A 26,726-nucleotide genomic window follows, 5' to 3' on the forward strand; every position below is an offset into this window, starting at 1 on the left:
AATTTCATGTCTTAGCACATCATTTGATGCATATCTCATCTGTCATCTTACAAGTCTTTTCTTGGATGTTAAGAGTGACAGAATTTTTAGACTATCCATAAACATTAAATCAACCTTAGATCCTCTGTATAGTCTCTGTATGATGATCAACGTGTTTACATACTACTTGGATAAATGTCAAATTGAAATTTAGTTTAACAAGCATTTATTAAGCATCTACCATGAGCAACAGGTCTAAGAGCTAGAGATAGAAAAATGTAAGACAGCCCCAGCTCTCAAGGAGTCTACATTTTACCAAAGGAATACATAACATGTACCCAGATGAGTAGATATATAAGATCATCTGATCAGGGAGAGAGCAAAAATTGGTGAAGTTGGATGGGGGGAGAGGCAGGGAGATGAAATTAGAAAACATAAAGAGGGTGTGATCAAATGAAAGGCTCAGTACACTCATAGGCATTTATTAAGCACCTACCATATGTCACATGCTAGGCTAGGCACTAGCGGATACATATGTGAAGAATGAAAAAATTCCTGCCCTCAAGGAACTTACATTTTATTGGGAGTAACAAAACACACACACACACACACACGGTAATTGGGGAGGTGGGGAACTAACTACTGGAGAGTGACTCCATGGAACTTGAGCAAAGCTTTGTAGAAAATAGATTCTAAGAGAAGGTTAGGACAAATCTGTTCCAGGACTTACTTTATATTTTATTTTAGAGGCAATAGAAAGCAATAGGAATTTATTGAATAGGAGTCACATAATCAGACCTGTGCTTTAGGAAAACCACTTGAGTTACTATGTGGAATAGGAATTGGAATGGAGAGAGACTCCTGTTAGGGAGACCAATTAGGCTATTACAATACTCTAGATGAGAGATGGTGAGGACTTAACTAGGGTGATGATTGTGTGAGTGGAAAAAAGGTGACAGACCAAGTTTATGAAAATGGGTGGCTGGAAGGATGGTGATGCCTTTGACAGAAACAGGAATGTTTGGAGGGAAGTGTAGTTTGGGGAAGATAATGAGTTTGGGGCATGTTGAATTCAAGATGCCTATAGAATATATAATTACAAATGTCAGCTACATAGTCATATAGGACTGGAGCTCAGAAAGAGACTAGGACTGGATATATAGATTTAAGAATCATCTACAGAGAGTTGATAATTGAACCCGTTTGGGCTGATAAGGTCACCAAGTGAGAGAAGAGAAAAGGACCCGGAATAGAACACTAATATTTAGAGGGCATTTTAGAGATGATGAAACAACAAAGGAAACTGAGGAAGTGGTCATACAGGTAAGAGGACAACCAAGTGATGACATGATTAAATGTAAATTATGTGAATATATCTTAAATTTGTGTTTGAAAACTCAATTTTACAAGTTTAGGACTTTGGCGAGTAGGGGAGAGGTGTGGATAAGCAGAGAGAAAAATGATGCCACAACAGTTTGCAAAAAAGATTTGGGGATTTTAGTGGACTACAAACCTAATATCAGAAATGTGATGTGGTAGGCAAAAACTCTCCCTCCAAAACGAAAAAACAACTTCTAGGCCCTATAGTCTAGGACAGTACTAGGCTGTACTAATGGAAACATAGTATCTGGAATGAAGTAGGTCATAGTGTCACTGTATTCTGCCCAACTCTTACCACATCTGGAGTATTCAGTTTGATATATGGAAATTTCTCTATAAAGCTATCTAAAAGTCCAAATAAAATTACTTAAGGGAAACAGTACATCCCCAGCACGTGTGCATGACCTCCCGCCTGCCCCCCCCCCCCCTTCCCCGCCCCATCACATTCATCTGTAGTGAAAGCTGATGGTTCTTCCGTCTCTGGAGATACATAGGTTAAAAAAAAAATTTCTTTTTTCCTCCAGGAAATCAACTATGCCTGGTGGCAGTTAACAGGTTTTCTCTTTCCCTGTCAATGATACTTAGACCAGATCCCTGTTAACATCTTTTTCCCTATACAACCCTCAAATGGAATTGGGAAAAAATGGAGAGGAAAAAATCATATGGGTATTCCTAATGTAGCCAGAGGTAAAGTATGGATCCCCAAGGCCAGATTAAAAGTCTTCTAAGACACTGAGACCAGTGTCTGAGGATTGGACAAAAGTTGTTAAATAATCTGTAGAACATGGACAGTTAAATGAAGTTAGAAAGGAGTTAAGTTTCTTTTGGGATATGATAATTATTTTTTTCTTTATTCTCATTACATTGAAGATATTCAATGCTTGGCACATAGTAAATGCTCAATACGTGCCTTTGAATCAGAAGACCTGGTTTGAATTTGGAGTCTGACATTTACTCTGTGACCTAGGCAAGTTGCTTAACTTTGCTGAGTCTTGATCTTTTCATCTATAAGATGAAGATAATGATATTTATACTCCCTGCCTCACAGGGCTATTGTGAGGAAAGTGCTTTATAAACCTTAGAACCTAAAGAAATTGATGCTGCTATACGAACTATAGTCAGTATTAGGGAAAACCATCTTCCTGTTAAGTAAATGGGATTTTCCTAGGTGGTCTTAGTTTTGAAGCACAAGGAATTAAAAATTCACATAATACCAGTTTTTGTCATGTCCATTGAAATTAATTTAATAGTAAAAGAAATTTATGTGGATTTACCTTTTATGTGATTATAGTTTTGTTCCTGAGGATCCAAGGTACATATGACAATGGAGAGAGCCCTGAATTTTCAGTGAAAGAAGCTGGAATCAAATGCCACCTCTGCCACTTACCACTTTTGTGACCTTGGATAAGTCACTTAACTGCTTTGAATCTCAGATTTCTCATAAGTAAAATGAAGAGATTGGACTAGATAGCCTTTTGGCTCAAAATCTATTATCCTGTGAACCTAAAAAAATTGAAAAGCACAAAAAAATGAGAGTTAATTTACTTTTGATTGCTATTTGGAGCACACAATGCTTTAAAAATGCTTATTCTCACATGAAACATATTTTATCAGATTTATGCTTTTTTAAAAAATGAGATTTTATTGACTCACATTATAGGGAAGGCATTTTATGATCAGATTTATGCTATGTTGTACAGTGTTTAGTATGACCATATTATGGTAAAACTTTGGTTGATAGAACCTGCTGAATTGGATCTTTTCCTTTCTGAAAGTGCTATACAGAAACAAGAAAGAGCTAACACTACCAAGAAGAAAAGACTGTATAGAGTTCATATTAACAGTAATTTATTGATTTGTTAACTGGGAAGACCTAAAATGTAAAAGCAGTAATATACTCTAGCAAGTTGAGTGTTTTGGATACATAGACAATTGGGGAAGGTTGCAGGAGTGGCCGAAGAAAGAAGAGAAGTATTGTTCAGTGGTTTTCAGCCACGTTTGACTCTTTGTGACTCCATTAGGGGGTTTCTTGACAAAGATCCTGGAATGACTTGCCATTTCCTTCTCCAGCTCATTTTACAGTTGAGGAAACTGAGGCAAACAGTTGTGTAACTTTCCCAGGGTCACCTAGCTAGTAAGAATCTGAAGCCAGATTTGAACTCAGGAAGATGTCTTCCTGACTCCAGACATAACATTCTATCTACTCTACCACTGCCCTGCATAGAGAAGTAGGAATGGGGAAAAGCTGAAGAGTGAGAAGGGAAATCAAGAAAGTATAAATAGTATATTGTATACATTAGCAGTGGAAGAAAACCAGGTATATTTTCCCCAAATCACACAAGAAATTCCACCATGTGATTGAAAAATTGCTATTGACAAAGAAAAGGAACAGGATTAAGAAAGTTATGTTGTAATACTAAAGAAAAAATAAATATATACATATATTTATATTTCTTGAAGAGGAGAGTTTAGAAAGTTTTGATGGAACAATACAATGTGGACTTGTTTTTCTTAGAACAGCACTTAGAACAGTGCCTGGCACATAGTAATTGTTTAAATGCTTATTGATTACTATATCAAAATTAAAAAAGTGGTACCCCAGTTTTTTGTGCTAATTTTTAACCAAAGTTGTTGAACAGTGCTATTTGCTATGCAAAAGAACATTTCCATGTACATAGCACAACATAAAGCGGATTCAATATAAAACCATGAATTTCTATTTCAGACTGTTCACTTAAAAAAAACCAAACTATGTAATAAATACTACACAATTTTTAAAGCTACCTGGCTTTTCTGTGTTTCCGTCTTAAGTTTTCTTTTGTTCTTTTCTGCACTATTTTTTTTTCTTCCTCCCTCCCCACCCTGCATTAGAGAAGGCTACAGTTAAATGCAATTATATATATATACATATCTACATCTATCTGTCTGTCTTCAATCTTCATATTCACATATACATATGTGTAAGGTAGTACTATACATATTAATATTTATCTCTTCTTTCTCTGGAGGTGGATAGCATCTTCTTTTGTAGGTCCAAGTCTTTCTATGTTTTTGCAAAATCAACCAGCTCATCATTTATTATATCACATTTGGATTCTATCACAGTCATATACTAAAAATTGTTTAGCTGTTCCCCAAATGGAGGGCATCCATCATTTTAGCCAATCTGATAGGTATAAGATGATATCTCAAAGTTGCTTTAATTTGCATTTCATCAATAACGATTTAGACCTTTTTTTATATCGTTATATTTAGTTTTGGTTTCTTTATTGAAAAACTGCCTGTTCATAACCTTTGACCATTATCAATTGGGGAATAACTTGTATTCTTATAAATTTGACAAAATTCTTTATATAGAGAAATGAGACCTTTATCTGAGAGACTTGTTTATGAAATTTTTTTCATAATTTTTTTCATTCCTTCTAAAATTGTCCTCTACCCATGAGTCTGATAGCTATCTGTAGTATATGTCGTGTCTCTCTTTATATCTAGGACATGTATCCATTTTGACCTTGTCTTGGCACATGGTTTAAGATACTGGTCTATGATGCCCAGTTTCTGCCAGACTGCTTTCCAACTTTCCCAACAATTTTTATCAAATAATAAATTCGTATCCCCCAAACTTAAATATTTACATTTGTCAGACACAAGATTACTATAATCTTTTACTGCTGTGTATTGTATGTTTACTGTGTTCCACCGATCCATCTTTCTATTTCTTAGCCAGTACCAGATAGTTTTAACATTTACTGGTTTGTAATATAGTTTGAGGTCTGGTACTTTACTGCTGAATCTTCTTCCTTTACATTTTTTTCATTAATTTCTTTGAAATTCTTGACCTTTTGTTCTTCCAAATGAATTTTGTTATTTTTCTAACTCAGTAAAATAATTGTTTAGTAATTTAATTGGGGCAGCTTTGGGTAAATAGATTAGATTAAATAGTAGTTTTTATTCTGTTGGCTTTGCCTACCCATGAATAATTAATATTTCTCCCAATTTAAATCTAACTTTATTTGTATCAAGAGTATTTTATAATTGTGTTCATGTAGTTCCTGGGTCTGTTTTGGCATGTATACTCTTAGGTATTTTATACTGTCTACAGTTATTTTAAATGTTCTAAAAAATATTGAATAATATTGGTGACACATAGTGTAGTTTCCCTGCTTATCTCTTTTGATTAAATCTATTTTAGCTTTAACTTTGAGATTATGATTGCTACCCCTGTTTTTTTTTTTATGTTAGCTGAAGCATAATAGATTCTACTCCAAACCTTTATTTTAACTCTGTGTGTATCTCTCATTTTTTATTGGGTTTCTTTTAAGGAACATATTGTTGAATTCAGATTTTTAATCCATTCTGCTCAGTTTTATGGGCAAATTCATCCCATTCACATTCGAAGTTATAATTACTAGTTGTGTATTTCCCTCCATCGTATTTTTCCCCCACTATCCTCACCGTATTTACTCTATCCCTCCTCAGGTATCTGATTTACTTGATCCACTAGCATGCCCTCCTTTTCCTTAATCTACCCACTCCTCTAAAAGTCCCTCCTTTACCCTCTCCCCCGCGTCCTAATTCCTAATCTACACACCCTTCTAAAAGTCCCTGCCTTATGGTATCCCTTTGTCCCATTATTTCTTTATAAATTTAGAATACTTTGATACCCTTTTAGATGTCTGTGTTGTTCCCCTTTTAGCCCATTTCCAGAGAGAGTAAGGCTACAGTACTGTCAGCCCTCTACCCCACCCCTTGCTTCTTCTTTATCGATTCTTCTTTTCATGTCTCATTTGTGTGAGAAAATTGCTCCTTTTTACCTCACTCTACCCGGTTTTATTTTCTAGAATTACCCATATATTCAGCTGAGCCCAAGCCTTTCTTTCAAACTACCCAAATAATGATGGCATTCATAAGAGTACTGATAACATTTTCACATGTAAGAAGTAAAGAATTTGACCTTACTGAGTCCCTTATAATTGGGCTTTAATGTTTGCCTTATGTTTCTCCTGGATCTTATATGTCAAATTTTTCATTAAGTTCTGGTCTTTTTGTCACAAATATCCTGAAAGTCTTTCAGTTCGTTAAATGTCCATTTTTTGTTGTTGCTTTTGTTGTTGTTGTTCACGATTATATCTAACTTTTCTGGGTCAAGTTTGATTTCATCTTAAACTTTTTATTATTCCTTCCATCTTCTGGTTTTCACTGAGATCTCACTCTTTGCTAAAACTATATCCCTGGCCTTCCTTTCTTGTACTGGTGGGGAAGTTGAAATACTCCTTACTCCCCATTATCTTTTCCAGCCTCATATTATGCCGCTATTACTCAGCAATCCCTCCTACTTCGAGGTGCATGCTTTTCAAATTTATTGCCCAATCCTTTATCTTGGTGACTTTTATATATTGACCCCTAAGACATTCATATTCCTTCTCAATTACTTCAGAACCTGACTTAGGGTCCTTTTCTCTACCCCTCTACCCTTAACAGAAGGGGACTTCAGCATACATTGATACTCTTTCATATATACTAACTCCCCAATTCTCAATCTGCTGATTTCCCATGATCTACTTCACCTTAGCTATATAACGAGATAATGATATTGTTGAACTTGCCATCATCCACAAGTGTTCTACTTTTTTATGAACTACAACATTCCTTTATCTCATCATAATCTTTTATCATTCTATTTTATCTTTGCCTTACAATATCTAGTTCTTTTGCAGGCCATCACATCTGTGTTAGTTACCTTGTCTTCCTTTCCCTATCTTACCCAATTCACCCTTCAGTGAATCAGTTCAGCTCTTCACTATCCTCTATACTTTAATCCCTTGCTCTTTTGTTCTGCTGATGATCATGCTTTGCCCAAACCTTAATTATGTTTTACTCCCATGATCAACAGAATTCACTCCTACTTAACATATTGCTGAATGGAACTGAAGAAAATCACAAAATTGTGTTGGCTAGGTGCATTACAAATATATGTTATCATACCTGAGCCCTCACTGCAGCAAAGCAATCCCCTATCATTTTTTCTATCTCACTCACCATAGCATCTGTTTCAGACATTTTCATTTTTCTTCCGGCTTCCCACAGCCCTCTCTCTCCTTGTTTACTCAGCCGAGGACTTCACTTCATATTTTCCTGAAAAAATTGAAGACTTTTGCCAGGCTACCTCTTCTACCTCATTTCATATCTCTCAGACATTTTTCTTCATCATTTTCTCCTTCACTCCTGTTTCCCATGAAGGAGATGGCTCTTTTCATTTGCTGAGACAAACCCCTCTATATATACCTTTGATCCTTTCCCCTCTTATTTTTTTCAGCATATGCTGTAACAGCAGTGCTACTTGCAGCTGCTGTGGCTGTGTAAGACCAATAACTTCAGCCCACAGGAGGGCTGCTAGCACAGGTTCTTTGATCTGCTTTTCTAAGGAAAGCAACTTTAAGGGGTTTACAATCTCACTTTAATTAAACATACATATATCATTCACTTAGTTCAGGGGAAAAAGTCAGCATACTAAACTTTAGACCAAATTCAAACAGAAATTACAAGCAGAAATTATAAACAGAGCAAAATAACAAAAATCAACAGACAGGCTTCTAGCTGTCCGACCAAGACATTACATACATAGTTACCAGAGAGAGAAGCACCAACATCTGGGTTTTTCAAACCTGGGGGGCTCCAATGGCTATCCAGAGTCTCCATATCAACACTCTTCCAATGAGCGAACCCCAAACAAAATGCTAACCTCAGAGTATATATACACTTCTTCAGGATCAGAGTGCTTCACACCTCTCAGGACCTAATTAGCAAAAGGGTGTGGGCATTCCTACAAAGGCAAGACTCAATCAAAGGCACTTGATTGTCTTAGTGCTGAGAAGAACTCCAAAACAAAAGACAAAAGGGTCCCCTCTGATGACCCTTACTTATGCCTACAGATACATCCACATCTTGCTCTTTGATCCAGTCATCGCAGCTAGATACTAACTTCTTATCTATTCTCCCCTTCTAAGCTAAACTCCATGAGAAAGCTGTCTATACTCAATGCTTCCGCTTCATTTCTTCCCACTTATAAAACCTCTGCATTCTGGCTTCCAGCATCTTGATTCAACTGAAACTGTTCTCTTTCCAGTTAACAATGATATTTTAAATGCTACATCTTAGCGCCTTTTTCCATCCTTATCTGCAGCCTCTGACATTGTTGATCTCCTCTTCCTGGATGCTGTCTCCTCTAGGTGTTTGGGATACTGCTCTCTTGGTTCTTTACCTACCTGTCTGAACACTCTTTTCTGGGCTCTTTTGCTGAATATTCATAAAGCCGATACCCTCTAATTATGGATACCCACAGGGGTCTGACCTAGGTATTTTTCTTTTTTCCTTCTTTATAATCTTGCTTGGTGATCTCATGAGCCCCATGGGTTCAGTTATCATCTCCACATTAATGAGTCTCAGATCTGTGTTCAGCCCCGTTCTTTCTCCTGACCCTCCACTTTCAGATCACCAACTGCCTTTTGGACATCTTGAACTAAATATCTCATAGATATCTTGACTGAACATGACCAAACCAGAACTCACTTAACATACCCTTTTTTCTTCCTAACCTGATTATTGTCAAGGGCATCACCATTTTTCTTGTCACCCAAGACTCAAAAACCTTGATGTCATCCTCAGTTCTTAACTTGTACTCACCCCATTGTTACCAAGTCTTTTTGTTTTTACCTTTACAGCATCTCTTATGCTATGTCTTCTTCTCTTTACTCACAACTACTACTCTGATGCAAGCCAACATCATCTCTTGCCTAGTCTACAGAATTATCCTTCTGGTTGGTCTCCTTGTTTCCAGTCCATCCTCCACACAGCTACAAATTGTCTTTCTAAAATTCAGGTCTGACCAAGTTACCTTCCTACTCATTAAATTCCAATGAGAAGAGAAGGAAATAAGCATTTATATGGCACCTATCATGTGCTGGCTATTGTACTGAGGACTTTACACATATTATCAGTGGCTCTGTGTTATCTCCAGGATCAAATATAAAATGCTCTGTTTGTCGTTTAAAGTCCTTTATAATGTAGTTCCTTCCTACCTTTCTAGTCTTCTTACATTCTATTTCCCCCATCTCCTCTGAGTACTCTAAAATCTAGCTATGCTGCCCTCTTTGCTGCTTTGCACATGACACTTCCATTCCCTAACTCTGCCTTTTTACTCTCTTGTGTGTATGAAATGCTTTTCCTCTTCATCCCCACCTATTGACTTCCCTTGGCTCCTTGAAGACCCCTCAAATCTCATTTTGAAAAACATGACTTTCCCAGTCCCCCACATAGCTCATTCCTTCCCCTCCGAGATTACTTTCCATTTATATTGTACCTGTCTTGTATGTACCCAGTTATTTGCAAGCTGTCTCTCTCATTAGAATGTGAGCTCCGTTAGGGCAGGGACCATCTTTCGTCTCTCTCTGTATCCCTAGTGCTTAGCATATTGCCTGACATGTAGTAAGTGGTTAATAAAGACTTGTTGACTGACTGGGAGCTTGGCAGTATGATAGATAGAAGGTTCTATATTCAAAATAATTCATTTGGTTGGAATGTTAGAGCAGATGGCAACATGATAAAATTTAACAGAAATAAGTGGTAAAGTCCTTTATTTTAAATTCATAAAAACAAACAATCACACAAATAAGAATGGAAGAAACTTGGCTTGGCATCCATTCATGTGAAAAGTATCTGGTTATTTCCAGTGACCAAAGCTAACACCATCTTATTTTTATACTTATTTTTTATAGATCTGTGATATTGAATTAAAATAAAATTCTTCTCCCTTCCCTGTTTCCCTTTCTTCTTTCCCTCTCCCTTTCCTTCCTTCCTCTCTTCCTTTTTCTTTCTTCGTAGAAGAGGATTTGTTGCTTCTTGTACACAAGTAACTATCAATAACAATCTACAGGTTACCTTCCATGCATCTTTTCATGCCATTTGGGTTACATGTAATTTTGATTTTTCTAAAATTGTTATTATCTGTGGTTTACAGCTATTTAACATTGCCAGGAGAGTATTGGTATTTAAGAGAAGGCCTTTTGTAGCAGCAGTTTGAGGTCATTGAAAACAATATTCAAATTCAGTAGATCATACTCTCCTCCTTCTCTACCTTCTCAGTCTGTCCATTAGCAGTACCTGTGCAAGATAAATGTATAGATGGATTAGCTCGAAGCTCATGTTATGGGCCATACGCGTTTTCTATCCACTTTGTATTTCTATATAGAACAACCATTACTATATATTCTCATGAGATAGCTTTATAGTGTTTTGTGACTCAGTGTTTAATGTCTTCTTCAAATAACATTTGGAGAACTTTGCCATTATTAAGGAATATTTGGACTTCTTGCAGTACAGTTTCAGAAATATTAACTGTGTCCAATATATAGTATCCAGGAATATATTTTAGTGTCCAGAGCATGAGAAATAATATGTTCACTGTCCCTTACTTACCAGATCATATTTAAAAAAGAATCTGTGTTCAGTTTCTGTCATGTTTTAAGTAGGAAGAGAAATAATACTTTTTTTTTTTTTGGTAACTCCAGAGGGCAGAGCTAAAACTCATGGGATTCAGGCTATGGGGAATAGACTTCTCAATATAAAGGAAGAGTTTTATAATAACTAGGGTTATCTGGTTGATTAGACTGACTCCTTTAGGGAATGTGTTTGCTGTCACTAGAGATATTCAAGCATATGGCAGATCTGTCAGAAATGCTGCAGAAGGGATTCCTGTACTGAGTAGAAGCATTGAAGCTGACTTATTAGGGCTTTTTGAATTCTTGAAATCTTTTCTTCCCTTGAATTTTTGTATAGATAAAATATATGTTTTTATCCACATAGCTTCTTCCATACTAGGATGAGGATAAATTTTTTGGTCATGGCAAACATGAAAAAAAAAAAGCGCAAAATGGCCTTCAGTCCTATGTGGCCTCCCTCCACTGTTTTTCTTCCTCTAAAAAGTGCTGTATTGATGTTCTTGAAAAGTAACAATAATAATAATGCTTCCCAATGACTTATTTCTACTCCCCACCCCTGCCCCAATTTATTCACAATGGAAAAATGGAAAGTGCTAAGAATTATCAAGTTTTTAGACTGTAAATTATTAACTTAGCTGTTGGTATTCAGCCACTATCAACCTTAACATTCTTGATATAAACAAAACCAGAAGTGAAAAAGAATTTGCAGCTGAATTGAAGGATGGCTCACAGGTTTTCAGAGAGACAGTTAAAGGAGTTGGCAGAATTGAATTTATTATGAATCTAAAAGTAATAAGTATCATTTCATGGGACATTTGACTATCTTATATTGCATTGTTCATAATAAGTATTTGCAGGTGACTACCTTGAAAATAATTTCAACTTGTACACCAACATCTGTTCCAGGAAGGAAGTGAGGGAGAGAGAAACAGGTAGGGAAGGAGGAATTTTTAAGCACTTGTGTTCAAAGCTAGTGCTTTACAAATACTGTCTTAATTGATCCTCACCCTGGGAGGTGGTTGTTCTTATCTCCATTTTACAGTTGAGGAACCTCAGGTAGACAAGATAAGTGATTTGCCAGGATCACAAAACTAGTAAGTGTCTAAGGCCAGATTTGAATTCAGGTCTTCCTGACTCCAGGCTCAGTGCTCTGCCCTTTGTGCCAACTAGCTGGCTCAGGGAATGAAGGGGTAGGGAAGTTCTACAAAGAATTTGTTATGACTTTTGAAATTAAATCCACATATGCCTTGAAACTTGGTGCAAAGATACTTTGATAATTAAGTGCAAAAATTATGTTTAAAATGTTTTTAAATATGGGAAAAAATGTTTAAAAAGACCAATCAGGATATCCATCAGAACTGAGGGATGAAAGACCAAAGACGTATATAGTATACAGAAGCCTCAAATCTATATATCATGAATAATCTCTTTGAGAAAAGAATCAGAAGGCAGTAGACATCGTTTGCACAAAATAATAAAATTGAAACCTTTAAAAAATTATAAACAACTATATAACAATAATAATATATATAACTATAACAATTATAAACTAAACCATTTAGTTGTTCTTGAATCAGCTGCGTACAGTCAGACCATCAACTTGGTAAGGCAAAGATCAAAATTAGTTCAAAGCTACAGGGGAAAAATGAATTAAAACAACTCCAGTCTAAAAATGAGAGGAATGATTGGAGAAAAAGACATTAACACCAAAGAGATTGAAAATTAAATTACTCAGCAAACAGTTGACTTACTTCCTGGGTAGAGAATGATGGCAGCTAAGGGCAACACTGATTTAAAGTAGAGGCAAGTAGGTTTGTAGAGCACTGGGCCTAGAGTCAGGAAGTCCTGAGTTCAGATCTGGCCTCAGAAACTTACTAGCTGTTTGACCCTGGGCAAGCCATTTGACCTCCATTTGCGTCAACTATAAAATAGGGTTAATAATAATAGGAGGTAAGTCTTCTCAGGATTGTTGTGAGGAGCAAATGAGATATAATATTCATAAAGTTGTTGGCACAGTACCTAGCAGATATTAGGTACTTAATAAAAACATCTATCCAAATCCACTTGTAAAAATCTTACAAAGAAGGATGGAAGAATGTGACTAGTATTGTCTCCTAATTCAGTAAGGAGCAGTAGAGGAAGAAACCATTTAACGAAAACTTGGAGAGATACCTAAATAAGCAAAATCATCTCCACAACGTTCGTTTGAAGAATGAAACTAGGGAAATTATGAACAGATAAAAGATGAGAAAGATTTCTGTAAAGATTTTTCAGCCAAACTCACTCAAAAGCAGTTGAGTTACCATATCTGAACTCCAACATCAAAGTGCCTTATCTTTTTATAGAGGAAGTAGAAATGACCTTGAGGAAAATAGGGGGAAAAAATATCTAGATTAGACAGAGAATAGATAGAGTCAGGGATCAATAAATAATTATTGGATGAGTCAGAAAAGGTCTGTGCTGATTCTGGCAACACAATTTGGAGGGCACTGAGGGATAAATTCTTAAGGTATCGGGGGAAGACACCAAAGATTGGAAGAAAATCTCCAACCTTATTACCCCAAAAAGGTAGCCGAAAGAACATCCATAACTACTAGCCCATATACCTGCTTTCTCATCTATATGAAATTTTAATGACAATCTATACACATACATCTCTCCAAAAGAGAGATCCATAATCACTCCAAAGAGTTTTGACCTGACTGTCAATATGGGGGAAAAATTAAGTGCACGTTCACTCACTCTTCCCCTCCTCCCATACATATATACATATATACCTCTTGTCCAGAATAGCATGTGCAGTGGAGGGGGCAGCCCATAGAACTATGAGTAATGTATCTGGGATAAACACTAAGTGGGCAATGAGATGGCGCCAGCCTGAATTGCCTTTGGTAAATTGAAAAGTTCTTTTAAATAACCTCATGCTTTTCTTAGAAACAAAGGCTTACAATTCTTCCGGATTTGTATGGTTGAGAGTCATGGCACTCAAAGAATTGAGATGGCAGTAGAGAGACATATGGTGAACACATGCAGGTTATAACACTTTACAAATAAAGAATTAAGAAGGAAGAGCAGTATCCTTAAGGGTACCAAAGAAAGTACAAATGAAAGAAGATGGGTTAGTCATGTAGTGAAAATAAGGGATAACCGTTGGACAAAAATGCATCTTCCTTTAGCGACCTCCCAATGTCAAGAGAAAGTGTTCAATAAAGTCTCTAGCACATAGGTTAGACAACTGTTGTTACCCTTATGGAAAGAGAAGAGATGCACAGGATGGGCAGGCATGGGCTCATAGATCCATTTGAGTACTTCTACTATCATCAGTAACTACAAACGAATTGTATACAGAGGGTCTTTGTTATCCAGGTATTTATTATTCAAGACTCTGTACTTATAAGGTTGCATTTTGTTGTGGTTCAGATTTGTGATTTCGTTCATGCAGGGGACTCTTGGTGAGGAAACTCCTTTCATGGCAGATCAACATCTGTTCTTCAACTTAAAATCTTAGATTTCTAGCAGAACTGGAACAGTTGGTGACTACTGATGATTTACTTAGAGATTGTAGAATCACAGATTTGGAGGCCGTCAAGTCCAACTCCCTAATTTTACAGAGGAGGGAACTGAGGCGTGGAGCGGCCATGTGTTGTCCAGGGTCAAATAGCTAATGAGTCTTTCAGACACAATTGAGACTCAGATCTTCCTTACTCTAAGGGCATCTCAATGACCATACGACATTCCTCCTTATGATGAAGCATAAAAATTAACTCACCATTTGTAAAATAATACCCCACTTAGATATTGTTTCACGCTTAAGAGTGGTTACTCTTTGCTGATTCTTCTTGTCTGTAGGCCTTAAAAAAAAAAGAATAATTTCAATATGGAAGAAATAAAATAGGCCCTTGGGAAAAATTAATAAAGTCCTGAAATACTTGATGAGTCCAATGTGAAGCTATCATACTTTTGTCAAAACAGTTATACCTCAAAAAATTAACACTTTGACTTGTTTCATTCTTTGATCTTTCTAAGAATTAGCACATAGTTACAATTATAGCCAAATTTTTGTTAAATAAAAGATAAATACACTTATTTTCATAATTTTTATTTTGTTTTTTATGATTTTGTATGGTTGAGAGTCATGGCACTCAAAGAACTGAGGTGGCAGTAGAAAGACATATGGTGAACACATGCAGGTTATAACACTTTACAAATAAAGAATTAAGGAGGAAGAGCAGTATCCTTAAGGGTACCAAAGAAAGTACAAATGAAAGAAGATGGGTTAGTCATGTAGTGTTAATTACAACTTTTTTTCTGCTGTAAAATGTTGGTCCTTGTTTTAAATGGATTCACTTTGTGACCTTTATTTTGGTGACTGAGATCAGTCATCCACCACTTTATTTTGCTATATCTGTATGCCTGGACTTTAAAATAATTAATTTCTTCATTTTTATTGGAACCTAGATGTAAGTTGGAGGTAAAGTGTATTTTGTCATGTTTTGTAGTTTACAACTATACAAGAAGTATGTAACTAACATCTATGTAGTAGTGCTTATTCCAATTATCTCTTGGTTAGTTTTCATCTTTAGAATTAAGGCTTTTGAGAATTCAGCTCTGGAACTAGTGTTTATTTTTGAAAAAGATTAATTTTCATGGAATTCTAAAAGCATGTAAACCAGTTAGGTTTTAGAAATTTACTTTTGCCAATTTACTTAGTTATTTCATTAAATTCCATTTCTCTTTCAACTCTCTCGATTTTTTCTTTGTTCTTTATGAGAGTAGTGTTATCATTTAATGTCTGAAATAATCTAGAGCTAGTATTTATTTCAGTATTCTACTCAGACTTTTCTCTTAAATTAATCCAGGATTTTATGTCTACTTAGTACTTCTCTTATCTACCATATTTGTACTTGATCTACTCTTCCCCCCTCCTCCATTCTCATAGTCTCCTATTCATAATTTCTTACATGAAAATATTGCACTATTAGAGAGGTAAGGGCTTGACTTAAAAAACAACAACCACACACGCCTTTTTATATAGGGACAGTAAAGCTGATCAGATCCATAAAGAAATGCCCCACCGTTGTCCGTGTGGTATAACTTCATTTGCCTTGCAAGTAGCCTACATTCCATCCTAAACATATTCACCAGGCTATTTCTCTCCCATTTATTAGAAATAAAGAAATTTTAGCTAATGAACCAGTGTTGAGGGGAAGAATAATCAGTGAGTCTATGGTGATCTTAGGTTAAGTATTTTGAGCAAGAGTCAGATTAGGTAACCTTTGAGATCTCTTCCATCTCAGTAAGAGTCTATGACTGTATAATACACATAGCCCAGTGTACAAGATAAAGTCTAAACTCCTTATTTTGGTATTCAAAACTCTCCACAATTCTATCTACCTTCCAAAATTCATTTCTTACCATCTTATTCACATTCCATGAATCATCCCAATTAAGACTGCTCTGTTTACTGCCCCATGAATACACCTTGTACATTCCTTCCTCTTCACCTTTTCAAAGACCATTCTATTTACTTGTAATATTCTGCGTGTCTTTGCCATCCCAAGTCCTACCCATTCTTCAAGGCCTAACTCAGGTTACTGATGATCTTAATCACCAAATCCAATCCTCATCTTTCTTGACCTCTCTGCAGCCTTTGACGTTGTTGATCTCTCTCTTCTCTCTAAGTTTTCAGAACACTTCTCTGTCCTGATTCTCCTCTCTGTTTCACTGTTCCTTCTCCTTTGCTGTGTCTTCATCCAGGTCATGCCCACTAGTCATGGATGTCGGGGCCCTCTTCTCTTCTCAGCCCTCTTTTTCTTCTTCCTCTATACTACTTGATTTGGTGATCATATCAGCTCCCATAGATCCACTTACCATCTTTATGCTGATGATTCTCAGATCCACTTGACCAGCCCTCACCACTATGCTGACATAAGCATCTCCAGTTGCCTGTTAGATATCTTTGAACTGGGTGTCCGGTAGACCAATGCTTCTTAAATTGTGGGTTGTGACCCCATATGGGGGTGCTAAAAATTTGCCAACAATAAAAGGTGTCTGAACATGCAACGACCAAAAATTAATTAAAAATCAAATGTGTAATGAATCTGAGTTGTTTCTGGCAGCCTCACTGCAGCCTTGGTTCTGAACACAATCGTGTGTACTTTGCACTGAGTGTGCCCTTAGGCCATGCAACATCAACAAACACTGTGGAAACCTGAAAAGGGGTAGTGAATGGAAAAAGTTTAAGAAGCCCTGCAGTAGACCTCATAAACTCAGTGTATCCAAAACTGAATCCCCTTAAACCCTTCCTGCTTCCAAACTTCTCTCTTACTATTGAGGATAAGTAAGACTGGCCTCCCAATCTCCCAGGCTTACATCTGGGTGTCATCCTTGGTCACCTTACTCTCTCTCACCCCCACCTCCCACCCCAATATCCAATTCATTGCCAAGGCCTGTAATTTTTCCCTTTGCAACACTTGAATACACATACTTTCCTCTGATACTGTCACTACCCTGGTGCAGGTTCTCATCTTCTCGTACCTGGACTACTACAGTGGCCCGCTGGTTGGTCTGTATGCCACAATTCTCTCCCATCTTCCACTTAGCAGCTGAAGTTCAGTTCCATGTCATCCCTCTAAATAAACTCCAGTGACTGTGACTTACAGGATCAAATATGAAAATATATACTGTGTGTTCCAGTGACACTGGTCTTACTGTTCATGGAACAGGATACTCCATCTCCTTACTCTAGGCATTTTCACTGGCTGTCTCTTATGCTCAGAATGCTTTCCCTTCTCTTTTCCATCATCCACTTTCTTCAGAAAGCCTTCCGCAATTCCTGTTAATTCTAGTACCTTCTTCTATTGATTGTTTCCTATTTATCCCATATATAGCTTGCTTGTACATATTTATTTGCTTGCTTCTCCCCCATTAGATTTTTGACTCCTCAGGGGCAGGGACTGCCTTTTGCCTTTCTTTGTATCTCCAGCACTTAGAACAGTAACCAGCATATAGAAGGCGCTTAATTAATGTTTATTGACTGACTGACTCTGTGAAGGCTTTCCTGACCATATATCAGCCCATAGTGATTTCTGTCATTGTACTTCTTTAACATTTGTCTGTCACTTATGCCTTTATTATTAAAAAGGAAGTATAATTAGTTTAATTGACAGGAATTTTAGATTTGGAGTAAGTAAAGGCAGGGCTAGGCCTCAAATTCATCCTCTGACACTTAATAATTACATGACCATGAGCAGGTCACTTCTACCTCAGAGGGCTGTTATGAGGATCAAGTGGAATAATAACATATAGAGCAGACCTTCAAGTGCTGTAACTGTTGCTGCCATTTGTTCTTTTGTGTATTTCTAGCCTCTCCTACCAGATTTTGAGCTTTTTTAAGTCAAGGACTGAGTTTTAGGCATTTCCTTTTCTATGACAAAGACTTGATGGTGCTATGATGAGAACAGTTGTTTAGTAAATAATGTGTCTATTGAATAAAAGATAGAGAATTAAGTTGTGTGACATGAGTGTTGATTGGAGTACACTGTGATCATCATACTCTGCTTTTTACTTAGGCTGTGCGCGTAAAAGTAAAAATTAATCTCCATAACAATCTTGTAGCAGATAAATCGTTATGAAACAAAAGTTTATTTTCTAACCAAGTATTTTCAGCTTATTACAAGAAATATTAGTTAAATACAAGAAAGGTACTAGTTTGAGGCAAAAAAAGGAAAATTTATTGTAGATATGTCCTAGTGATGTGTAATCTGGAATTTAAATTAAGCTTTTTCTCCAAAGCTCATTTTAATCAATGGATTAAAAACCTTCTGAATTTTCACTTTCAGATTGAGAAGCAAAACTGAAAACAAGGGATATTAGAAACATTTTAAGAAATTCATATTTTTAAGACTCTTAATTGAAAATTACAACTGTTGACAGGTCAAATAAGTTTATCCATAACTTCAGTGTTTTCAAAAAGAAATTTTTTATGCTAGCAGTCACTAGTGTATTTTATGAAGAAAGCATGTATGCATATGCAAATTAATAATCAGTCAAGGAAACTAAATGTGGCATAGTTCCAATTTTGTCTTTCAAACTGTAGTTGGAAAAGATGTATGTCAAGTCTTCTAATTTCTTATAAAACAGAGTGAGCCTGCATTTATTAAAGGTTCTTAACCTTTTTTGTGTCATGGACCACTTTGGCCATCTAGTAAAAGCCTATAAAACCCCTCTCAGAATAAAGTTTCTAAGTTTATGAAACAAAATTCGTAGGATTGCTTAAAAATGTGATTATCAAAATGTTTTTTAAAACAAATTCATGAACCATAGGTTACCCCCTGATTTATATGAATGAAGTTTATAGAAAAGACTTTTTTCATTTAAAAATCTTCCTAAGTTACTGAATTTAAAGATTGATATGGAGAGTCCATTATGTGACCATGTTTTGTTTTAAACTTTCTTGTCATGATTTATTAGGTGAAAAACCATTTCGCTGTGATGAATGTGGTATGAGATTCATACAGAAATACCACATGGAAAGGCATAAGAGAACACATAGTGGAGAAAAACCATACCAGTGTGAATACTGTTTACAGGTAAGATGGTAGTTTGAAATCATTTTATCTCCTAAATGATTAAGGAATTAAAAATGTAATCAATCATGCTTAAAAACAATTTGAATGGTATTTATAATCAGGTCTGCAATAGAAAAATAAAATGTTTAGGAATTAATTGCTTATATTCTTATACTTATTTAAGCTATTATATTTATTTAGACTTTTCTCTTTTTTTCCCCCCCTTTCAAAAAAAAATCACCACCACCTACCCAACTCAACAGTATTTTTCCCGGACAGACCGTGTATTAAAACATAAACGTATGTGCCATGAAAACCGTGACAAGAAACCAAACAGGAATGCCACTAAGGGTGGCCTTTTAACATCTGAGGATGATTCTGGCTTTTCTACACCTCCAAAAGACAGCTCACTGCCAAAAAAGAAAAGGCAGAAAACAGAGAAAAAATCTTCTGGGATGGATAAGGACAGTATGATGGACAAGTGTGACCAGAAAAAAGATAAGAATGATTATTTGCCTCTTTATTCCTCAAGCACTAAAGTAAAAGATGAATATATGGTGGCAGAATATGCTGTTGAGATGCCCCATTCTTCAGTTGGAGGGTCACATTTAGATGATGCTGCTTCAGGAGAAATACACCCACCTAAGTTGGTTCTTAAAAAAGTTAACAGTAAAAGAAGTCTAAAACAGCCACTAGAGCAAAGTCAAACAATTTCACCTTTATCCACATATGAAGATAGTAAAGTTTCAAAGTATGCCTTTGACCTTGTGGATAAACAAGCCTTACTAGACTCAGAAGGCAATCCTGACATTGACCAGGTTGATACCTTACAAGAGGGGCCCAGCAAACCTGTCCATAGTAGCACTAATTATGATGATGCAATGCAGTTTTTGAAGAAAAAGAGATACCTGCAAGCAAGTAGTAATAACAGTAGAGAGTATGCACTGAATGTGGGTACCATAGCCTCTCAACCATCTGTAACACAAGCAGCTGTGGCAAGTGTCATTGATGAAAGCACCACAGCATCCATATTGGATTCACAGGCACTAAATGTGGAGATTAAGAGTAATCATGACAAAAATGTTATTCCAGATGAGGTACTACAGACTTTGTTAGACCATTATTCCCACAAGGCTAATGGACAGCATGAGATATCATTTAATGTGGCCGACACTGAGGTGACATCTAGCATATCGATTAATTCTTCAGAAGTACCGGAGGTCACCCAGCCAGAGAGCGTTGGAACAAGCTCCCAAGCATCCTCATCAGATAAAGCCAGTATGTTGCAGGAATATTCAAAATTTCTGCAGCAGGCTTTGGACAGAACTAGCCAAAACGATGCCTATTTGAACAACCCGAGCCTTAACTTTGTGACTGATAACCAGACCCTTGCAAGTCAGCCAGCATTTTCTTCCATAGACAAACAAGTCTACGCAGCCATGCCCATCAATAGCTTTCGATCAGGAATGAATTCTCCACTAAGAACAACTCCAGACAAGTCTCACTTTGGACTAATAGTTGGTGATTCCCAGCATTCATTTCCCTTTTCAGGTGATGAGGCAAACCATGCTTCTGCTACATCAACACAGGACTTTTTGGATCAAGTGACTTCTCAGAAGAAGGCTGAGGCACAGCCTGTCCACCAAGCTTACCAAATGAGCTCCTTTGAACAGCCCTTCCGACCTCAATACCATGGAACAAGAGCTGGAATGGCTTCCCAATTTAGCACTGCCAATGGACAAGTGAACCTACGGGGACCAGGGACAAGTGCTGAATTCCCAGAATTTCCTTTGGTGAATGTAAATGATAATAGAGCTGGGATGACATCTTCACCTGATGCCACAACTGGCCAGACTTTTGGCTAATTAAAAAAATGTAAATAATATTGGCACTTTAGAACAGATTAATCAAGAGTGGGTTTGCTCTGTAAAAGATGGAGTGCTGTACAGACTTAAGAGCAATGTGTTATAACAAAAGTAAGCTGATATGAATAGCAAGATAATCCAATAACTGAATTTTTTTTCTTTTTGGTTAGTCATCATTCATTGAACTGCCTTACATGTTGCCACCTTTATAGAAGCAATGTATTACTTATTTTAGACCAGAAACTTGCTATTCTACCTACACCAAGTTTAAAAAAGAAAACAAAACAACAGCAACAAAAAATAAGACTTTCGCACAATTGTTTCCTGATATCATTGTACATTCTTGGGAAATGAGTAATTGTGTGAAATTTACGCATACTGTTTATGAGTTTTTCAGCATAGACATTGCACTTCAGCAGGGAATCTTAATATACTTTGCAGACAGAGTGAACTTAAAAGTTTAAATGTCAAGAGATTATGGCTTAAAATTAATGTATTCTATAGGAAAAAAGAAATCTTCCATCTTTTGAAAAAAACAAGAACAATATGCCATATACCCTTGATTTTCATTTTGCATTATATTGAGCTGTGTTTTCTGAGGGGGAAATAGTAATAAAAATCTGATAGTCTAAGACTCCACTATTTAAAAGCCTAATTACTTAAAAATATGCATACTTCCAACACATTTACCAAAATACACAACTGCTGAAGCATTTACTTCCAGACTGAAGTATGCATATTGGTGTCAGTTTCTTTGTACAGTTGTACCTAGATATTTTTTATGATTTTTTTTTTCATGTGCAGGTATCAAGGTTTTGAGGTTTTAGTCAAAGTATTCTGTAGATTACATTCCCAAGAACATAATGCTTTCACAGACTGTATATTCCAAGTTTTGAAGCTTAATTGTATTTTACTTTACATATACACTTTCACTTAACATAGAGCACTTAGAATCTATTTGATATTTTTGATTTCTCAAAGTAAAAATTTTAGATTTTTAGGTTTGATATGGTTGTGTCTTAATCATCTCATAAATGACAGTTTTAATTTTTGGCAATAAAAGGAAATTGGGATGTCTTCGGATTTGTAAAAACTGGTTTAATTTTTCCCTTTCTAGATTCTTGGTAGATCAGATAATTAAACAGTATACAGAGAAACTAAAGAACTGGGCATTTTAATTGCATATTTTACCTTCAGCAACTTCTTGATGAACACTGTTCATTATAGTTTTACAAACCAAAAGTGTTTACTAATCCTAGTAACTACAATTTCATTTTCAGCGTAGTTGAGTATCGGAAGCATTTTGTTGCATTTCAAAACATAAATAAACTACAGACTTTATCCTCACACCATGAATCTTTTTTTTTTCCTGAAAAGGCATGATTTGAGTAACATGTTGGGTAGTTTTAATTTTTTTGCATTGTATAACTTCTGTGATTATTTAATTCTGGTGTCCCCTTCCAAACTTTTTCCCTCCAGCTTTTTGGTTTGCTTGCTGAAATTCTCCATCTTTCTCGAACTGATGTACACACCAATATAACTACCAGTAGTAACCTTGAAAGCTGACACTTCTTTATTAACATGGCTTTCCCATCTTAAACTTTAGTGGCCCCACAAATTTGTGTACCTTGACATATTGTTTCCCACATAAATGATTTTACTTCTTTTTTTGGTTAGCCCTTAGCTATTCTCATATGGAAAGGGAGCAAGCAATATTCGCATTTACTACATTTCGTATTTGTGTTAAACATATTGGTATTTTAAAATAAGGACCATCAATTCAAAGGATTCTGCCAACTATTTTAATGTGATTTCCTCCACACTTACTCATTACTCTGTAACTTTTAAATTTTCTAAATTTCCATTTGGCAGTTTTTTTTTCCCTGCCAAATTTTGGAAAGAACTAGACTCTTTAGAAGCAGAGATTCAGTCCTGCCGTTATTGGCTCAGCCGTTCATCATCTTAAACTGGGTGTGTTAAGTGTCACATGGTTGTGAGAAGGCTTCTTTTAGATGAGATCTGAAAAACTTGGGGCTATGTCCATTCTGGATGGACATTAAATATTCCACAGCACTTTTTAATAAGGATTTGTAGCCTTGGTCAGAATTTTTTTCATCTGGACTGAAAATTTTTGTTCAGCTGAATGCCTGGTTTAATACTAAGGTGCAGCATTAGTTTGGGGTGGGGGGTATTTTTTTCAACATCATGGTTTTTACCAGAATACTTCTATGAATATGAGTCAACAACTACTGAGCTAGTAAGCTTAGAGGAAGCCTTTGATAGCTAAGTATATTATGCAAGTAAAACTTAAGTTGTTGCATTCCTGTTTTAAAATAGCCATAGTTCTTTAAATCCAGATAGAGGCTTTCCCTAAGAGGTTATACTATAAGTTGTTGACTGACCCTTTGAGTATTTAGTCTTTTGCTGTCATAGTTTAAGTATGGAGCCCAAGTTGAAAGTTACCTTGTATTGTCACCATAATTATATATGTTCTTTGGGTTTTGTCCCTTTTGTTCACAAAGTTATTTGGCAAATATCAGTGCATAGGTAGAATGGAAGCTTCATGCCCTACCCTGGGCTAGAATGTCAAGGGTTTGGGATTGTCTTTTGAAGCTCTTGTTTCCTTTCAGCCTTCCCTGTAGACAAATTGTACAGACAAACATGCTCCTATATGTTTTTGCTTTTGTTTGATTAGCCCTGAGATATACTTTTGCACTTCTGCTATATCTAGCACTATACCTTTGAGGATGAGAATCAGGTCAGCATTCACCTTAGATAAAGCAGTAACTGTTAAACAGCTTATAATGGGTTAATTTTGCCTAAAATTCTCCCCAATGCACAGACATTCAGTTTGGTTTTGGAATATTTGAGTGACTGTTATGAATCTTCGGGTATCTATATGCAAAATGTCTACTGGGTATATTAATACATTACTGCTAGAAATAATACTCTTGAGTATTTGCCAAGGATTCTCAGGAGGCAGGAAGATCCTAACTATTTGAGAGGCAGAAAGCACCTTGTCCTAGGGATACTCTCATTTTCACTAGAATAGAGGAAACAACTTTTGAAATGTTAGATTGGCCTAATAAAACTCCTTTAATTTTCTTCATTTGGGTTTTAAAAGGGCTGTTCACTAGAAGCCGGGCAACTTTAACAGTTCGTGTTACTACAATCCATGTTTCTTAGGCATTTAGCTAGAATTTGCCTTTTCACAGAGCATTTCCTGAGGAAGCACCATTACAGTCCATGAAAAATGTTTTTGAAATCTCCAATTTAATTTTAACTTTTTCAGTTTAAAATTGTTTCATTTCAGGGAAAGAATTTTCATGTTCTTTTGCTCTACACTGCAAATAAAACCCTTATGTTACCCTTTTTCACTTAACTTTTGGTAGGAAACAAACTGAAGCAGACAAACATTTCTTAGTTGTGTTTGTTGCTTTCTGTAATCCAATGGATGGAAAGGTAAAACCCTATAAACGTTATTTTATTTTTTTATGCAATACCATGCTGTAAATATGGTTTATCAATTTAAGGATGTACCTATGATTGAATCTTTAATTCTGCACAGTTAGAGTTTATATATAAATGTGTCTTGACAATCAAGGACTTTTATGTGAGTCTTCCTTTATGATGTTTATTAATGTTATGCATTCCATTTGTTTAAAGTGAGTACCAATGTGCTAATTTGTATTGTCTGAAAGTATGTAATGTTTTTACAGCTTGTTTTTAAAAATCTGTAAATATGTACAAACAAATCACAGTACTGCTTTATGTTAGAAGGCATATGATGTTGTACTGTATGTAAGCAATAATCCATAGCAGTGCTAACTTTACAGGTAGCATCAGAATAGTTCTAAAAACTGTTTTTGGAGTTCATAATTATTCTTATTTCAGTTAATGATGACTAATCTTTAATCACTTTTTAATAAATAAATTCCATTGTCCTCCTGTTGGAGCATAACATTGTTTACACAGCATAATTTCAGTCGCAGAGGAGACAGGCTTAAATCTGACTTCATCTGTACTCACTTTTCAGTAAGCATTGAATGGCCTTACCACTCTTCTGCAAGATGGAGGAAGATCGCAAAACTTAGTAGCCATCACAGTGAAGGAAGGGGTATATCTTTCTGCTTCTGTACTGCTTCCTACCTATTCTTGTGATTTGCTTTGGGAGGTGTTTTTTGTTTGTTTATTTTGGTTTTTCATTTTAGATTCAAGTCCATAGGTTCTGAGGTGACTTAAGCCCCATTATATAAAGATTTAGGTCTCTTGATGTTTCATAAATGGTTACAAAAATCTAAAATTTGTACATTGATTTTTAAATACTTATTTTTCAAGTTTGAGTTCTCAGCTGATGAGATGAACTTATTCAACTTAAAAACAAAAAGACAAACCTATCATAGCTTGAATTGAGTAGATATTATACTGTACAGAGCAGCATAACTATTTGAACACAGATGTCACTGCTTTAGAAATAAAACCACCAGTTTATAAATGTATATGACCTACATTTTATAGGAGAAATGTTTTTAAATGCTAGTCATTTATATAATATGTGCTTTGAAGGATTTGCTAGTCCACTTCTGTCACTTTTAGTACACTGGTATCTTTTATATGTAATGTATGCTTTTTATTATTGTGGCAGAGCATTTCAGTAGAAAGAATTTTGCAACAATATGGGGGAACTTTTTCATTGTTGGATTTGAATTATACTGGATTTTATCTGTGTAGTCTTACTTGTCTTTATTTTAATGCTGTCTGGAAGGGAACTTGGTATCCAAATAAAGCAGGTAACCTCATTTTATTTCAAGGGCATACTGTGTAGTGCTGAATTTAATCTGGAAACCTGATGATTTTGAAAAGGAAGAAATTAGTTTATAAAAATTGTACAGAATAAATTGTGTGTGATGGAAACCCTTGGTAAATAGATAGTAAAATACAGTGAATTTTCTGATACATAGTGTTATTTTCCTGAGATCCATATGCCTTCTTTGTATTTCAGCTAATAAAAGAAGCCCTATCAGTTTTCAACTGGTAGGGTAATAGGTTATTTCAGTGGATATACAGTATTACTTTACCTATGCCATTTTCTTACCCTTTCATTATCATTGTAAAATTTGATTTCCCATTGGTAATTAAGAATGTACATAATATAGATGATTTTGTATAAAACTGAGTGAATTGGGTTTAAGTTTATGACCGAAATGATAGAGTGGGCTCATAATTGCTTGAAACTTCATGAAATTCTTTGAGAGTTCTAGAGGAATGAGGGTAGAGTAGTGTGTATGCTGGGAGTGTGATGGCAAGTTGCCCCACAACCTGCCAGGAATTCAACAAAAGATTTAACGCAAACATATTTTAGGTTTCAGATAAAAAGCAAGCCTTTTCTTTCAATACTGCCTAGGAGCATTGAATTCATAATCCACTCAGGTGAA

General features: G+C 35.8%; 1 protein-coding gene across 1 annotated transcript in view; it reads left to right on the forward strand.

Annotated features, from left to right (window-relative positions):
* ZNF148 (zinc finger protein 148) overlaps positions 1-26,463 on the forward strand; it is a 142,412-nt gene extending 115,949 nt beyond the window's left edge. Inside the window, exons 8-9 of the mRNA XM_036742958.1 lie at positions 19,329-19,447; positions 19,690-26,463. Coding sequence (XP_036598853.1) covers positions 19,329-19,447; positions 19,690-21,291 — 1,721 coding nt within the window. The 3' untranslated portion in view covers positions 21,292-26,463. The remainder of the gene's footprint in view (positions 1-19,328; positions 19,448-19,689) is intronic.
* Positions 26,464-26,726: the final 263 nt, after the last annotated feature.

This window comes from Trichosurus vulpecula, chromosome 2, assembly GCF_011100635.1.
Source record: "Trichosurus vulpecula isolate mTriVul1 chromosome 2, mTriVul1.pri, whole genome shotgun sequence".
Classification (NCBI taxonomy): domain Eukaryota; kingdom Metazoa; phylum Chordata; class Mammalia; order Diprotodontia; family Phalangeridae; genus Trichosurus; species Trichosurus vulpecula.